The 18,526-nt window shown below is 41.5% G+C and overlaps 1 protein-coding gene across 2 annotated transcripts in view; it reads right to left on the bottom strand.

Moving 5' to 3' along the window:
* The window catches only part of tpst1 (tyrosylprotein sulfotransferase 1), a 61,743-nt gene that overhangs the window by 13,197 nt on the left and 30,020 nt on the right, over positions 1-18,526 (bottom strand). For both annotated transcript variants that reach the window (XM_034700766.1, XM_034700767.1), the window contains exon 3: positions 11,918-12,116. In XM_034700766.1, coding sequence (XP_034556657.1) covers positions 11,918-12,116 — 199 coding nt within the window. The remainder of the gene's footprint in view (positions 1-11,917; positions 12,117-18,526) is intronic.

Raw genomic sequence — 18,526 nt, 5'->3', positions numbered from 1 at the left:
TGTCTATAAATGAACTCCTGGAGCCTGGTGGCTTGAATCACTAGAAACACAGAGGTTTGAAGATATGCAGTAACTCTGCAGTGACCACGGGGCAGACTCAGGGGTCACAGAGATTACCTTTAAGAGGGGTCGTCACTCACAGTAAAAGCACAGCACAGCAGCACAGAGAGATAAGGCCGCTCTGCTTCTTTTATCATCCGCATCGCTCCGTCTGCTCGACACAAACAAACACTGTGTTCGGTGAACGCAGCCCGCTCTGAGCTCTGTGGTGAAATCTGCGCTGAAGACGAGATGAGGCGCAGGGTAAATATTTGGATGGGGATGGGTGAAAACTCAAGACAGCAGAGAGAGCATTTCCACATGTGGCTTCATCACACAGTGCTTCAGTTCAGGGCTGCATGCCAGATGTGTTACGCAACGCAGCTGAATATTTGGGTGGTGGGTGGGTGGGGGCGGGGAGGCAATATCTCAACAGAGAGAGGAACAGCCTTCAGAGAAGAGAGATAAAACTCCCAGAGTGCACGAAAAACACTCCTCCTTTAAGAAAACACGAGCTTCAGCATTTCAAGGAAACAAGACTTCAAAGATAGAGACTCTGTTGAAATGATCCTGGTGTAACTTTTACTCCCAACACTAACGTTTCCACATCATGACACACCCGACCATGAGCACACACATGTGGAGAAATACTGGATCCCAGAACTGTATGTATCAGGATTTCCTGGGAAACATGTTTCAACTCATAGAAACAACGTGGAGTCGTCTTTGTTCCAACACGGGCTGCACTGATGCTGTTAGCTGATCTAGCATCTTGTGCTTGTTTAGACCTTCACCATGTTGGACGATGTTCAGATAATAATACATCAATAAGTTACATTAATGGTAAATAAAAAGCCCATACAGTTATATTTTTTACTTCAAACAGACACAAAGATCAGAGAGAGCAAGTGTTAATCCTGGAGTGAGGGCTCGCTTCATCCTGGAAACCTTTTAATGTGTTAATATAACGTGAACAAGTTACCTGGTCTGGATCAGAGCATGTGTTGTGTCTGAGCTGTAGCGCAGCACCCTCCACTAGAAGGAGCTGTAGCTCTTGTTGTTGATGACTAAACCGGGTTAGTAAACAATCACAGATAACAAGAGGCGTCACAAAGCTCGGCGTAGTTTTGTTTATTTTATCCTCTAGTTACCTCAACTCATAACAAACACAGGTATGTGGACTTTAACGTGCAGGTGGTGCTAGCTCTGCTGGTGTTAGCCACACTCTGCAAACTTGTTGACATTGTTTACTCACTGACTCTGTGATTCCATGTTTAGCCTGGTTGAACAATATGCGCTTATTTTTCTACTTTTTTCTCTGGATTTTTATTTACATTTGGGCTAGTAAGCTAGTTGAAATGTTAATTTCTGTTCAATTGGTTTGCAAATTAATTGCTTTAATTTTTTTTGCAACTTTAATCTTGATATTTCAACTTTTTCTCAAAGTAGATTATGTTAAAAAAAAAATTATCCCTTTAATTGTTGTTGTTGTTAATGTTATTATGGTTATTATTATTATTAATAATAATAATATTAATCATAATCATAATAATAATTATCATTGTAATATAAATGTTTATATTAGTTAAGTTTATTATTATTATTATTACTAATTATAGTACTAATTATATTATTTATAATATATTTTTTTGTTTTTATTTCTGTTGTACAAGGAAAATTAAACACATTACATTTACTATCAAATCATAATACTTGTATCACAATATAAATGCAGGACAAAGTAATTATAATATTCTAAAGCTTCACCCTTCATGGTTGTAAGTTGGCATTCACTAAATCTAATCCCTCACTGAGTTTAATTTTGGGACTTACACGTCACTTCTTTGGTTGACTGGTGGGAAAAGTTGTTCATTCAGACTGAGACATACTTTTACCATGACTTAAAAACAACTGAAGAAGCTTTCCATGAATATCTGACATTCAGACACACAAGTTTTTAAAACTTCATGCCATGAAACACATCATCCTTCAAAAACTGCAGAGGATCGGTTCATCAGCCTGCAGACGGATGACCTCATAGATCTGAAAATAACTGTTTCCAACGTGAAGAAGCAAACGGAGGAGTGAGAGGTACTTTCACTTGGACCTGTTATTAGTAGATCCTCCTCTGTGCAGGAGGAAGACTGAGGGGGGGGTGGGGGCAGGGAGTCCAAAAAAACAATAACACAATCCCTGCCGCAGGGTTCAATGCAGGGGAATCCCACTAATAACAAGCAGATGTGCTCAGCATACATGTGAGGTAATTAACGGCAACACGCACATGTTGTCATCAAGACACACAAATCCACCACGAGGAGAGCGTGAGGAGAGCGTTATTTACCTCAGAGAGCAGAGGCGCAGCAACAACCAGCACACTCTGCATCCAGAATCTGTCAACAGGCCCTCACACATGTGAAAGTCATTAACGTGAACAATATGTGGATAACACGGAGGAGCGGTGCAAGGATTTGATTCCTGACAGACAGCAGGCCTGAGGGAAACCGCTCACACACTGTCTGTAGATTAACAGTAACATCCAGCTTTGGGAATATGTTTCTGAGTGCTCATCACACAATGAGGCTTTGTGTTTTAGGCTGATCAACAACAGCTGTCTGCAATACTGTGAGCTACATCATATAACACATGGACCACATCCAAACAGCACTGAGTGGATCTCCAACTAAAGCTCCAAAGGCACACTATGTAATATTTAAAGGTACAGTGTGTCGTATTTAAAGGTACAGTGTGTTGTATTTAAAGGTGCAGTGTCATATTCAAAGGTGCAGTGTCATATTTAAAGGTACAGTGTGTAGTCCTTGAAGGTACAATGTGTCGTATTTAAAGGTGCAGTGTGTCATATTTAAAAGTACAGTGTGTTGTATTTAAAGGTACAGTGTCGTATTTAAAGGCACAGTATGTAATATTTAAAGGCGTAGTATTTAAAGGCACAGAGTGTCGTATTTAAAGGTACAGTGTGTATTATTTAAAGGTGCAGTGTGTCGTATTTAAAGGTACAGTGTGTCATATTTAAAGCCATAGAGTGTCGTATTTAATGGCCGAGTGTGTAGTATTTAAAGGTACAGTGTGTAATATCTAAAGATACAATGTGTTGTACTTAAAGGTACAGTATGCTTTTTATTATACACTTTATCTTTGTTTCTCCTAATTTGACTTTTACCCTCATATTATGACTGTAGTTTCCCAAAATTATGACTTCTTATCTCATCGTCAAATTCTTACCACATCATTTGGATTTCTTGTATCATAATATGACTTTTAATTTGTAATTGTCAAACTTTTAATCTCATGCTATGACTATCATGTCAAGGGTTTTTTCCTACGTTTTTTTTTTTAACCCTTTATGACTTTTTGTCTCATAACTATGACTCCTGATAGTATAACTATTTTCAAGTATAACTATTTTCAAGTACAACAACTGTTTTTTTGTAGTCGCATAGTATGTTGTTTAATTTCATTTCATTTCTTTAACATTAGAATGATATTGTTTTGGGGTCGGGCGGTTGATAAGTCGAATATGTTGACCTCAGTTTGCAGTAAAGGCCTCTGTTCTTCAGATGGAGTTACAATCAAACTCAATCAGGTATTATAAGGACAAGTACCTCCACATTAAAGGGTTAAATCTCATGGAGAGAATACTGTATGAAAGTATTTTGCAACTCAGCCACTTTGTCTGTAGTTTCCATCTCTGTTTGTGGTCAGACACATTTTTCCAATGAATACCCAAACCAAAAAAAAAAACCCATAGTTTCCTCTCTCTCTCTCTCTCTCTCTCTCTCTCTCTCTTTCTCTCTTCCTCTCTAACACCCTGAATGTTTTCCATTTGACTCACAACAGACCTGACATGACAAATTACACCAAATTCATTCTTTCTTTGCATCCTCAGCCCCCCTCTCTGGTTCCCCTGAAACAAACGGAGACGCCATCCAAAAGCTTCACAACAGTGTAAGGCTGAATGACGAACCAACCCAAGGACCAACTCTAAACTTTTCCACAAACCACACGACCCACCGAGCAACATCTGGTATCAAACCATCACTTTGAGGACCTCACACACTCAAAGTCACATTATTCAAACACACCAGGAATCAGGAATGGAATGAAAACCAGGCTGATACTGATGTGACGTGAACTGCAGTTCCTTTTACGGCCACTGGGGGCTGGCTCCAGAGTTGAGTCGACCCTCATTAGGCTCCATGTTAAAATCTATGACTTCAAAACAGAGTTAAAAATGTTCACAAAAAGAGAAGGTCTCTGCTGATACATTTTTATGACTCACCTGTTTATATTTATTTTATATGATATTAAAGCTCATAATTATTCATGTTTAGGGGCGTGGCTGCTAGCTGTCTGCTAAGTGTCACCTCAGCTAATTCAGTCACTAAACTTCACCTTTGGATGTAAACATGCCAAACATAATCAAGTCTTAGATTTCCTTCACTTCTGGCTCCAACAAACCAACCTGGCAAGGACCGCAACGTTGAACTTGAGGCTTCAAAAAGAGGGGTAACGAAACCACAAGGTACTATCCTTTGGTACATCCATTATTTACACGGTCCATGAATAAAAAAAACCTAACTTTTCATGTGATAACTGATGAGCCTGCTGCTCTTCAAACAGTCAACAGTTTCTTTTGCTGCACCCTCTCCCCTCATAGTGAGCAGCCTGTCTCAGATATTTCAGATTCACTGACTCTGCACTTTCTCGCCCTTGGGTGTTGTGCACTTGTGCTGATGTAGTGTACATGTCACTGCTTCTCTGAGACCGAGGAGACACTTCCTGTTGGAAGCAGTGTTGATGCTTTCACTGCTGCATGATAAACTGCAGGTGGGTAAACACAGGAACAAGGATGAGGAGAGAACTGGCTTCTTTTATAGAGACTTACACTGCGACACCATGCAACTCAGCTGGGATCAAGTAATAAGTCTGTTTGGGAGCGTGTAATTAAAATGGAAACAAACATTGACAGCTAGCTTTCTAATTTTAATCTACTTATCTATCATTAATATTTATTTGTGGAGGGAGAAGTATGAAGCAAGTAAACAATGCCGTATACAACATCACACACAACAGCATTTATAGCTTCAGCTACTTTGAAATGCTCGTCCCCAGATGGGCTTTAAAAATACATAAAATCAACAACAAATACACAACAGAGAACATAAAACAAACTCTCCAATAACACAGACTACAGGATTCAATCAAGCTTATTTTGTGAAGTAAACTAATAAACCAGATTGACAACATTTTGATGCCATCGTTCTTAAGAGATCAATATCATGTCCATTCAGCACTTTCAATTTGAAGTTAGCGAGGAGGACACAGAGCAGGGCAGGAGACAGAGCATGCAATGTAAAAGAAAGTGAGGACATTCAGGGTTATGAGGAGGCAAGAGTGTGACTAAATCGATGATGTCTTTGCGGTAATTGCTCATCAATGTTTTATTGTGACGTATCTTAACGTGTTGTGTCTTAACGTGTCATATCGTATCGTGTTTTGATGTGTCCTGTCTTGTCGTGTCATATTGTATCAAGTAGGGGTGACCCCAAATAGTCAAATATTGGACAATTCGTTCTAACGAGCCTTAGTCGACTGCCAATCTCATAGTCGAATATTTGCATATAAAAAGTGGATCATTCCATTCAAACCATGGGGGTGCTCAATGTCTAATTTTACATTATTATCCTGTTTCCCGTAAAAATAGTGTCTCATATATCCTATTTTGATATAAATATAGACTTATTTAATGTAAGTCTGAGAACAGCTCTTGAAGTGTTAAATCTCCTTAAAGTGGTAATTAAATCTCCCCTGGTAATTAAAGGTGGACTCTCCCATTTAGCAGGACCTGTGGAGCAGACGTACCTCAGCGGGCCTTTAAATCTTTCTACGTTCATGGCAGCTCAAAATGTCAGGAAATAAAACTTCAGTTGATTCTAAAACTAGTGATGAAGATGAGGAGCAGCTTCATGAAGAGGACTGTGAGATCAAGGATTACCGGATCACACAAAAACTGTACGGGGCCAAAAGAACGAGGAGGGATACCCAAAGCTGTCTGAAGCCTCAAAAACAATCCACAGCATCCCATCCACCTCCACACCATCAGAGAGGATATTCTCAAAGACAGGATTTACAGTCAACAAAGACAGGAGCGCACTTCTGCCCGTACACACGATGGTTTTCCTCACGTACAATGTGAAAAGACTCAAGCGGACAAAGACGTGATGAAAGACTGTTTTAAAAGGTTCTGTTAAGAGATTTAAAAACCCTTTAGCTGGTTCAGGTTTGATTTTGAACATTATACAAATGTTTAGCCTTAAGTTAGACAAACTACCCTCTGCAGTGCTGCTCTCCTCTGTGTGAACACTGTTTAAATATCTCCTGATTCCTTATTCTATAGTGGAGCGTTGTTCTATGTTTAACTGATGGTGGCCTTATTTGAGTTTTCTCTCCTTCATCACCTCGTTGTTTTTGCAATATAGATTTAAAAAATCTAAGTTTTATACTTATAATATTCTGTTGTCCCTTTTACTTTAAGCTCTGAGTCTCTTAATTGTAAAGGGTTATGTGTAATATTGTCATGTGGTCACCATCATGCAGACTTTGAGTCAATAAGAAAAAACAACAAACATTCCACTATTCATTGACTATGGGCAAAATCTGATGAATCAGATTCGACTAAGCAAATCCTTAGTCGGGCTCACCCCTAGTATCATGTCTTTAATTTCGTTTCATATCGTGTCATGTCATCACGTATCACATCATATAGTATCTTGTCATTACATGTTCTAACGTGTCATATCGTATCGCTTCTTCTCTTCCCTGTTTTAGCGTGTCGTGTTTGAACGTGTCGTGTTAACATGTATCGTGTCATGTCTTATTTTTGTGTTTTAAAGTGTCGTGTCTTGTCTTGTCTTGTCTTGTCTTGTCTTATCGTGTCTTGTCGTATCATGTCTTCTCATTGGTGTTTTATCATGTTGTGTTTTAATGTGTTTTATTGTGTCTTATCTTGTCTTCTCGTGTCATGAGTCACCTAAAAGTCCCCTCCCTACCTCTGGGTGTCCTTTAATTGTTTTTAAGTGTTTAAATGGTCTGGCACCGTCTTATTTATCAGACCTTGTACAGCCTCACAGTACTTCCAGAGCACTTAGGTCATCAAACCAGCTTCTCCTGGCAGTACCCCGGTCCAGACTCTCTACTCGTGGGGACAGAGCCTTCTCAGTGGCGGCCCAAAAGCTGTGGAACAGCCTACCTTTCCAGGTTAGAGCTGCACAGTCTGTGGATCACTTTAAAACACTACTGAAAACCCATCTTTTCTCCTTGGCGTTCAGTCCCAGCTAAACAAGAATCCTTGGCTTTTTTACTTTTTTGCTCTTTTATTTCCTAAATTGAGCTCTTACTATTCTTTTATTGTTTTTATTTATTGTTATATTGTGTATGATTATATTGTGTTTTAATATCTGTACAGCACTTTGGTCAACTGAGGTTGTTTTAAATGTGCTCTATAAATAAAGTTTGACTTGACTTGACTTGACTTGACTTATACCGCGTCATATTACCAACCCATTGCTAATTAACCTCATTAGTTGGGAAATGTTCCTCTGGGTGTTTTTTAAGCATGTCCCTGATTGTCCTGTGCCTACTTTTTATTGAAACATGTCACTGGAATCAAATGAGCATAAATGTTTCATAAAAATAAAAGTTTTTAGTTTCAGCATCTGATATGTTGTCTTTAAATGTAACAACATCATCAATGAATGTAAAACACGACCAGTAAAAGACAGAGGACTGAGCTTTGCTGTGCAAAAAGAAAACACTCTTTCAATCAAGATCAATTTCAACAACAGGATGCAAATCTAATCCTTCTTTCGCCTGTGGACCATCAGTCTTTATAGAGTTATAATCCTGGTTCAGCAATTTACTCTTAAAGTCCCAAACTATGTGGATAACCAAACACCACGATAACATTTTGTTTGGGTATCAATCTGCTGAGAGTCAGCCTCCTCGTTCTTGTTTCAGTCTTTCCCCCAGATGTTGATCCTGGCTGCAGGGAGGTCGAGCGCTGATGTCTGATAGGAAAAATACTCCAGCTCTCTCTGCTACACTTTTATTACATTTATGTCTCAGGTTTCTGGAGTTATAAGCACTTTGAGTATTTTTACCTCAGACTGTTCGGGTGAGCAGACGGCGTGTTTTAGGAAAATGTTCAGATACCTGGAGAGAGTTTGAGGTTCTGAGCTCGGGGGCAACAAGTCAGCCAGAAAAGTGTGGAAAGCCGACAAACGGGGGAGAGGTCAGACGGAGAAAACACCAACACTCCTCGGTCTGAATCTCTGCTGACCTGCTGGTACGACTGTTAACAAGCTTTTACACAATTCAACAAACTGTTTTCATGTTATTGTACAAAGTTTGAGTTCACCACGTTTGGAAAGATTAAAATGTATCACTTCGTCATCATGGGAGGGAATTTCAAACTAATGGAAAGTCCAGCTGCTCTTTTCCTCGATCCTCTGCGAAGGTCTCCAGAGAAGGTGAGCAGCATGAATCATCTTGTTCCCCGTGGCCTCCGTGATTTACAGTCATTTATGAATGCCTCAGACTCAACGTCATCTTAACTTATTGATGTTAAAACCTCCTCGCTGCCTAATTTAACACAATGAAAAAATCAGGAATCCAAACTCGAGGAACCTCGGCCCGGAGAGACCCGGAGAGATAAAAATGAGATCAGTGAATCGTGCCGCTCGGCTAAGACGAACTGGATGTGACAGACGGAGACGAGCTGCAGAGGAGTCACCTGATAGGTCAGCTGGAGTAAAAGGATTTAATAAAACATATTCTGCTCCAAATATAGAACATGCCTTCATAGGATATGAGGAGGATTTGATGTCTGGAAAGGTCTGCTCATGCACATGTCCTCTGTGTTTAAACAGGACGAGCTCTTTATAGAGCTGTCATATTAGCAGACTAAGCAGACCTCTTTCTAAGGTTTGGGGAGTCACAGTAGGCAGATTAAAAACAATTAAAGCATCACAGGATGAGATATCAAGTCTCATACGAGCAAAGACTAAAGAAATCTGGATCCGTGTCCTCAAATCCATCGTGCTGGTTCCTTATGTCTCTGGTGGAGTGGTTATATGCCAGTTTAACCAGACACAGCCTACATACAACTTTATCTCCATTTACTAAATCAACAAACTGACAAACCACGCCATGCTACCAGATGCCATCATCACCTGTGCTTGTTTACATCCAGGTAGTAGAGCTGCAGAGCGTAACGGCAGCAGACAATATCTTTGGCTACAGGGTGACAACGTTTAATCAACTTCATAAGCACATCTGAAGTCTGAAGTAGCCGAAGAAATGTTTACACAACTTTTTTTGTTGCTCATTTCAGTCGATGACTACCCGTGTTTTATCTTTGGCTTTAAAAATAGAAACGGTCTTACTTGAGACAAAAGTTGGTGCAACATTTCAAAATGTTTCATCTATCTAGTGCTTGGAGATAATTCGATAAGAATAATTTTCAATAGAATTACGACAAATGTTCGCTAAAAATGACCGGGGGGGGGGCTAATGAGCCTTAAACGCTAGATGCCACCCAACATTAGACAGAAGAAAAAGACGTTCAGAGTAGAGTGTAAACACAGCTTAGACGAGGTACAGCGACACTGAAGAAAACTCAAAGCAGAGTGGTTAGTCTGACACTGAGTCGACTCTGTGTTAACTATTCACTTCATACACTTCATTAGGACTGTCAACGAATATTCTAAATTCGAATATATATTCGAATATTAAAAAAAACGGAGATTCGATTGTGAAAAATAATATTCGATTGTGGAAAAAAACCATCAGCGGCTGCTTTGCGAGTGGGCGCCCTGCATGACGGGTCAGGGACAGGTCACAGGAGTCACACATGCACAGCGTGAAGAAATTTTTTCCGTCCCCGGATCCTCAGTGCGCGCTGAACGCGTCTTTTCCTCCGCTGGGAATATAGTGAATAAAAAGAGATCGGGCCTACGTGGCCTGTCTCTCACAGGTGGACTGTCTTCTTCACATGTGGACTGTCTTCTTCACATGTGGACTGTCTTCTTCACATGTGGACTGTCTTCTTACATGTGGCTTGTCTTCTTACATGTGGACTGTCTTCTTCATGTGGACCTGTCTTCTTCAACATGTGATCTGTCCTTCTTCACATGTGGACTGTCTTCTTTCACATGTGGACTGTCCTCTTCACATGTGGACTGTCTTCTTCACATGTGGACTGTCTTCTTCACGTGTGGGACTGTCTTCTTCACATGTGGATCTGTCTTCTTCACATGTGGACTGTCTTCTTCACATGTGGACTGTCTTCTTCACATGTGGACTGTCTTCTTCACGTGTGGACTGTCTTCTTCACATGTGGACTGTCTTCTTCACATGTGGACTGTCTTCTTCACATGTGGACTGTCTTCTTCACGTGTGGACTGTCTTGTGTTTTTGGCAAATAACCTGTCAGGCCTAAGACCCTACATTGACAGTGGACTCAAAGAGCCAGACAATCAGTGACACTGGGATAAAATGCAGTTTTTCCTCTTTTTTATACAAGCACCAAGAATGTAAGTGGACTACTTTTTCGTTTTTAACTTTAACTTCAATTAATGTTAATAATATTTGCTTCAATCACTGAATGAAGCCTGCCTATATTAGGGACAAGAGTCGGGACCTTTAATTGCTCGCACAAGTCTTGTTCAGCACTCACTCAGCGCATTGCGCACAGAGAGGGGAGGGGGGCGAGCGAGAGGTCTCCGGTCTTAAAAGTGTTACGGTATAGACCATTAGGTCATTTACTTGTTTTGTAATGTGTATGTTTTAGCCATGTTAAATTTGAACTATAAATACATATACAAGTAGTTCTCCTTGTATTAGTTTGTCCACCTGTTATTGACATAATGCACAAATATAGATATTCGAATGATTCGAACCTATGGGATTTTTTTAAGAGCGAATATTTGAATGTCATTTTGGAGCAATTTTGACAGCCCTACACTTCATTAAATATACTTTCAGGATGTGGGTAAAGGAAGAGCACAGAGACGACTTCTGCTGTCAACACTTCCATGTCCACCACGACCGTAGGACAACTGAACACTGAATAACCGTGATGCATTCACTGCACTGTGGGAAACAACATCACTCTGCCCGTAAACCTTAATACTCTAAAAGGGAGAGCACAACTCAAAACAATACTCTATAAACTGATACACAGAATATAATCTGATATATCTTTGTTTTAAATTTCAATTAAATTATGGAAACAATCTCAACCTGAGAAAAATCAGAATCTACAAACTAAAACTTCATAAAAATCTCATCTTACATTAAAGACCTGCTTCCTGTTAGCACCGTCAGAAATGATGGATTCAAGAAGCTGATCAGAAAACTAAATCCAGATACAAACTAACAAACTGTCTGCTTTCTTCAACGTTCACTCAGGAGCAAAAATCTGACTTTAGATTTAAATTAAATCATGATTTGATATATATCGTGATAATTATTGATATCGACTGATGTTAAATATTTTATCGCGATAACATAATTTTCAATATCGCCCAGCTCTACTTGAGTAACGTTCAAGAACAGCATTCCTCCTGTAGATGTCTAATCAGCAACTAGCAGCAACAAAAAGGTTACGATAAGCTCAGGCTAATAAGTTCTGAATAAGGAGGGCTGTGTTGAGGACATGCAGGTCAATGAGGGGTTTTCATAACAGTGTTTCCAAAGGTCTGCATTACATCGGCTTTAAAATACAAAAGCAAATCAGATTCAAACTTAACAACACAACCTTTAATAAAACTATCTGGTTCAGGATCTCGTCTGCACTCACCCGTCTGGTGTTGTCCAGGACTTTGGGGTCCGGCCTGCCGTAGTTGGGGGGGTTGGCGTGGGGGTCGTAGCCCAGTCTGGACAGCATGGGGGCGATGACGGCCATGTCCCTCACCACGTCCGCCGGCATCTTGCCCACCCACTTGGACAAGGCCTCCACGTTGACGGGTTTGATTACCTGGTCTGTGGACCGCTCCACCCTGAGGGGAGGAAGAGGAAATGTTTGTTTCAGCAGAAGGTTACCAGTGTTTGTTTTTAACTTTAACGTGCTGCAGAGTTTGCCCACAGGGGGCGCCAAACTCCAACCCAAGCCCTTTTAACACACACACACACACGCACTGCACTCCAGAGAAAAAGGAGGAGCATGTTTGAGCTTTTCAACCCAACTATATTTTGACTTTGTATTTTCTACTCGTGTTCTCATTGCAGAGACCACCTTCAACATCCTTCTCACCAGTCCCAACTAGACTTTCCTCCAACGAGGGACCAAAACCTGCTCCTTCTCGTCACAATAAAACTGGACCCCTGCGTGTTAAACCTCCAGGTCGCCCTCTCTCTCTCTCTGCACACACTACGATCTGTTTACGGTCCAGCTCCTCCATCCTGTATGTTTCTCGTCTGACTCTATACCTCAATATAACAATTCACTTTCCTCTAATCCATTTACTTTGCAATTGAGTCTTTACACTGTCCGGGTATAGTCTCCTGCATGATTAATAGAGTGAGCTGGTTTTGTCTTCTCAGGAGGACGCTGGAGATGCTCTCCGATGGAGATGGGCCCCGATCCAAACATCCACTCTGCAACAAATGGGCAGGGAATCACTTTAGGTAACTCCATCAAGACCCAAGAGGCTGCTAAGTGTTGACGTAGAACATAAACTGATAAAGACAAAGACTGGGTGTAGTGAACGCAGCTCAGCTTTACTGTCATGTCACATTCAGGCAGTAGAAGAAGAAGAGGGGGATTGATTTTAGACACTAAAAACAACAAACAAGCGAAAACTAAAAGTAAGAGTTCTTAGAAATTCAAATGCATGAGAAACTCAGATTTACCTTTAAATAAGGATTCATTTCAGATAAACTGAGTGCTGTGGGCTCTGCAGGTATGGTAAATTAAAAATTTACGTTAGACAGTAAGTTTATTTTCAGCATCCAGGTATGATGCCAACTACTTTTCCATTTTCCCATTTTTATCCAAATAAAATCCTCATCGATGATCAGAAATTTAGAGCATCTCTTGTTGCTCTCTGCTCTTTAATCTGCACCACCCAACCACTGACCTGCAGAGAGAGAGAGAGGTCCTTCAGAACGTCCCTCATGTTTATGCATGCATTGAGACGTGAAGTGTTAAATATATACCCTTTCACACTGCTGTTTTTAAAGTTACAAGCAACTGCACACTGCTAATGTCTCTCTGCAATATCTTAGATATGAAACACTATGTCAATAACAAGTCTCGTCTTCACACTGGTCGCCTGATATAAGAACAAAATATCAAGAATAAAATGTCATGAAACACGTCATAATCAGCGTTATGAGGGGTCTTTAAAAAACAAGCCACTGATGGGGCGCTGGTGGCCTAGCGGTCTAAGCACCCCACGTATAGAGGCTATAGTCCTTGTCACAGAGGTCGCTGATTCAACTCCCGGCTGGTCGACCATTTACCATCTTGAATATGAAGTTGTAAAAATGTCAGCATCATATTTTGGGCTGCTGGAAATATTTGGCATTATGTCTGTTTGCTCCTCTTCATGTTTTACCTCTTGTTGTTACTTTTTGTCACAACTTTTAACGTGGATGTTAATTTAGAAAATCAATCTTTATTTATACAGCGCCAAATCCCAACAAATGTTCTCCTCAGACTCTTTCCAAACAGAGCAGGTCTAGACCGTTACTCTATGTTCAATTATTAACAAAGACCCAACATCAAGACTGGAAGATGGGACTGGATCTTATCCAGGCAGGACTCAGTCTGATCTCATCTTAATCCACCATGAGCAGAGCACTTTGCAGCATTTAGCAAGTTACAGTGGCAAGGACAAACTTCTTTAACAGGCAGAAACCTCCAGCAGGACCAGAGCTCATGTTAGACACACATCTGCTGAGGACCGTGTTGGAGAGAGGGATAGAGGGAGACACTTTTCACTTGGTTTTGTCTACAATTTTTGTCTGACATTTTAAAGGGAAGTTTGTAGCAGCGCTGACGTTAAAGTCCAGATGCAGCCACTCAACAGAAAGATAAAACCAAGGATGAGAACCCACAGATATAAATGCACCCTCTGTTTATTTCCTGTCATCAGTCCAAAATCATTTGAGCACACACACACACACACACACACACACCCTCCTTCTGCCAGCTCCAATGCAATGTGACAAAAAACCTTTCGACCTGTCACATGACCACTTCCCTTCAGGCTGATGCTCTTAATGGCCTCCAGCTTGTCAATATTCATGGCGAGGCCTCCTTTACCCGAGGTGGTGTTCTGTATCACCAGCGGCTGATAACGCAGAATCAGATAGAGACTTCAGGATCACAAAAGCAGCACAGAGCGTCGGGGTTAGGGAGGAGGGATGGAGCGGCTGCCTGCTCGGGGGAGGAGTAATGGAGCGAGGGCCCCAGCGAGGCAGAGCTCCACTAAATCAAGGACGGGTAATTGATGGTTAATGCTGAGGCGAGGTCCCGCTCGGGGGCCTGGCTGCCCTTGATTGAGATTTCCTGGAGATAGAGACCCGAGGCGGCGGGATGGTGGAGAGAGCAGAGTGCTGGTGGTTGCAGAGGGTAGGAGGTGATCTCTGCAGGGTGTCAGGGGGTTGACTTTAATGCACTGTGGGCAGAGTAGTTGAGAGGAGGTGGGGCAAAATGTTTATGATGGTAAGAGGTAGTTGTTCTGCCCTGAAGGCTACTTGTGGCTGCAGCCCTCTTACTCCAGATGCATCAGAGGCCTTTTAGGGAGAGGTTTGATGCCAAAGCCCTTAGACCTCCATGTTCCTGAAGTTTGTCCACACATCTTTAAGTTTTTATTTTGCACAAGTCCTGCACAATCATGTTCCAGCTTCTTATCTAACTGTGACTGCCGCACATGCACGAAACAAAACAAGACCCACTGGAGGGTAAGCAAAGAGTGTTTCCGTCCACTATCATTTGTCCAGTGATTAACATTTCATGCACAGACCTGCCAGTAACACCCGACTATGCAGAGGCAGCTGTCTCTGTGTGGTCACTGTCAACAGAGGACTGTTTCTTACACTTGACTGACAGCACAGAGAGTTAGAGCGAGCTTACGACACGCTTCAGAGATGATCCGTGTGTGTTTCACAGTCATGGTGTCCATATGCACGTATGCTTACTCTCTCTTTAGCTCAAGATTATTGACGAAGATCTCGAGAGGGCCTGTGCTGATGGGTGATAGTAGGGGTGTGTGATGCTGATCAACAGAGCACGTTTCCAGATCAGATCATACATGTATGAGTGAACCATCTCTAAGTGGCTTACAGGATTTAGCATTTCAAACTGACATTTCTCCTTAATGGAAACAAGAATGACTACTCTAACATTTGCAGAGTGTGTTTTTGTTTTGGGAGTACCTCACACTGACTCCCAACCTTTATATTCTTTGCAGTGCTCGATTTGCGGAAGAATATGAAACAGCTTATCCGTCGTGAAGTCTTTAAAGCAGCTTCTTTCTGCCATCATCTGCAGACCGGTGTCTTTTCAAAACCTCACCGCCTCCATGTGAACGAGGAGGCGTTAATTCTGAGGCGGGTTTGTCTCCTGGCGCCAACTTCAGTCCTGCAGACAGCTACCCTAGCTTAGCTTGTTGTGATGTGTGAACTTGTGCATGCACAGTTATCGCTCCGACTCGGGCTTGATCATACTCAGCGATCATGTTTGATCTCTTCAGGTTTGTTTTCACAGGTTTTACAGAATGAGTGACATGCTCAATATTCTTTCACATGAGGTGACTTTGGCCTAGCGGGTTTAAGCGCACACCTCGTGCACAGAGGCTATCGTCCTCATCGCGGCGGTCGCTGGTTCGACTCCCGGCCTCAACCTTTTACTGCACGTCTTCTCCCCCCTCTCTGCTCTCCATGTTTCCTGTCTCTCTTCAGCTGTCCTCAATGTAGGCAAAAATGCGACAAAATATAATAAATATGATACGATCATAGACTGTATAAAACATGGACGTAGTATCCATGACATCACCCATCTGTTCCTGAGAGCTGATTGGAAGCCAACCAATGGAGGCAGCCATATTGGAAATGTGGAACTGAACCAGTCAGAGTGTGACATGAAGAGGCGGAGTTTGAGCCTCTTAGCCAACAGCTATGTGTTCCCGACCAAGAGTAACGTCAGTCATGTCCTTATTTGGGCAAAAACTTGTAATCTTAATATCTTCTGAACTGTTGCGTTAGAAATAAATTCACCCCCGTACAGTGTGTGCCATTAGAGAGATTAGCTTCGTAGGGCCAAGCCATTTTTTGAACCAGGCTGTAAACATGTTTATTAATGCTGCAAAGATCGTCTTTTTCCCATTCATGTCTATGTGGTTTCCGGTGTTTCTGCAGCCAGCCTCAAGAGGATTCTCAGTGTATTGCAGTTTCTAACACTTCTGCATGGGCTTCATCGTTTGAGACCGGAGGTTGACGCTTGGATACGATGCATCCCTATTATCTCACACAAGCAGCGCCCGGAGAGCTTTCTGTTTTTACGCCCCTAAGCTGTGGAACTCTCTGCCTCTGGACATTAAAACGGCGAGCTCTCGGAGTGTTCTTAAAAGTAACTTTAAGACCTTCTATTTTAATCTAGCTCTTAATTTGGAATAATGTGTTTTTAGCCCTGAATCATTGCTTTAACATTTATTTATCTTTTTTAATTATTTTTTTCTTATATTCATCTGATCTTGTTAACTCCACCTTATTTTTCAAGTTTCTTTCCACTCTTACATATTTTATTAATTTTACTGTGTTTATTTTCTTTTATTTTTAAGTATTTTATTTATAATAATGCCTTTTATCATTTACCTCTGCTGTTTTCTGTCTCTGTTATTTTGTGAAGCACTTAGGGCTGCATGTTTATATGTATGAAAGGTGCTTTATAAATAAAGTTGAGTTGAGTTTTTTGCACTCTCCTAGGTCGGCAACTTCATGATGCAGCGTGTGATTAAAAAGTCTGACCTGCTATGAGATGCATTTCTCTGCAGGATAAATTATAGATCAATGCATCAACAGATATAAAACAAACAGATCTACAACCTCAAGCACCGTTCAGTGAGGCAGCGAGGGAGAGAGAGGCAGACGGGGAAGAGACTGTGAGCGATGATCGAAAGATGTAGTTCTAATTTTTGCAGGATTTCATCAAAATCGGGACATATTCGGTTTATTTATCCTCTGATCGGGACAAATTAAGAGACAAAGCTCCAAAATTAAGTGCAAGTAACAGTTTTTTTCAGTCACCACGACTGACAGGATATTTCTCAAACAGCTGCATGTCTTATCTTGAAGGAAGCGATGGTATAAACATCCTTCTTGTTTGCAGTGGACTGATTTTCGACCTGCAGCACAGAGCAGAGAGAGTCTGCTGCTCAGAGCGTTCATCAATCTTTAATGAGAATCAATCTGTGGAGGGGGGACGCTCTTATCAAACATGTGAGCGGACATTTTGGCCTCAGCTTTGTTTTTCTGTTTCAAATGGAGCATCACACACACACACTCACACACACACTCACACACGCCCTGTTTAAAACCACAACAAACAGATTCACCTCCCATGTCCGCACACACTCAAACTGAGAGAGTGTTTTGACAGGAGAGGACATTGTGGTCTTTCTCTGAACCTCCAGAGCTCTTCAGCGGTCTGATGTTGTTGTAACGCGGCTGAAGAGCACTTCAGGGTCTCCATGGTACCTGAGCTCGAGAAGTCAACACACCTGACCGCTCCTGAAGACCAGTCTGGAGCTTTTAGCCTTCTTTAAAGGACGTTAAGTTTGCTTTATGGAGGATTAATGGAGGCGTCTGTCGGCTGAAGCAGACTCAAAGATCTGACGTCAAGTGTTTTGAAGAAAGAGATGAAATCATGACGAGCTCAGTTTGAAACACTGTGTGTGTTTTTCCAGTTTGTTTCTGCAGCAGATCTGGATCCCGTCTCTCTGTCGGACTCCTTCTCTGGTCCCCTTCTCTCCCATGATGTCATCTCTGCCTCCAAAACTAGGTCATGGTAACAGTTTCCAGGTCAAAGGTCACTTCAAATGAAGCCTGATTGTCTGGATGTGAGTGTTGGACGGGTTTCCTCCATCGAGAGGTTCAGGTTCATGTGTCAGCAGAATGTGGAGAGCTTCAGAGCGACTCGTCTCTACAGAAGGACAAAATAACATTCCTCCTCTGGAGTGAATTATTCATAAGTTCAGCTCTTGTAGTCAGGTTAGCTTCAGTCTCACTGCTTTCTTCATTTTATATCAGCTAAATGTTCAACTGGAGCTTCTTTTACTTCACTGTAGGAAAGTTATCTCTGTGGTCTGATTAAAATCTTAACCAAGTTCAGAATAAGAGCGAATGTTTAACGCCAAAATACTCTTGATGATTATTCAAACCCCAGCTCCTACACTCATGATGC

Source organism: Notolabrus celidotus, chromosome 14 (genome assembly GCF_009762535.1).
Source record: "Notolabrus celidotus isolate fNotCel1 chromosome 14, fNotCel1.pri, whole genome shotgun sequence".
NCBI classification, from domain to species: Eukaryota; Metazoa; Chordata; class Actinopteri; order Labriformes; family Labridae; genus Notolabrus; species Notolabrus celidotus.
Note: the sequence above shows the minus strand (reverse complement) of the source record. Positions and strands in the feature narration are given on the sequence as shown.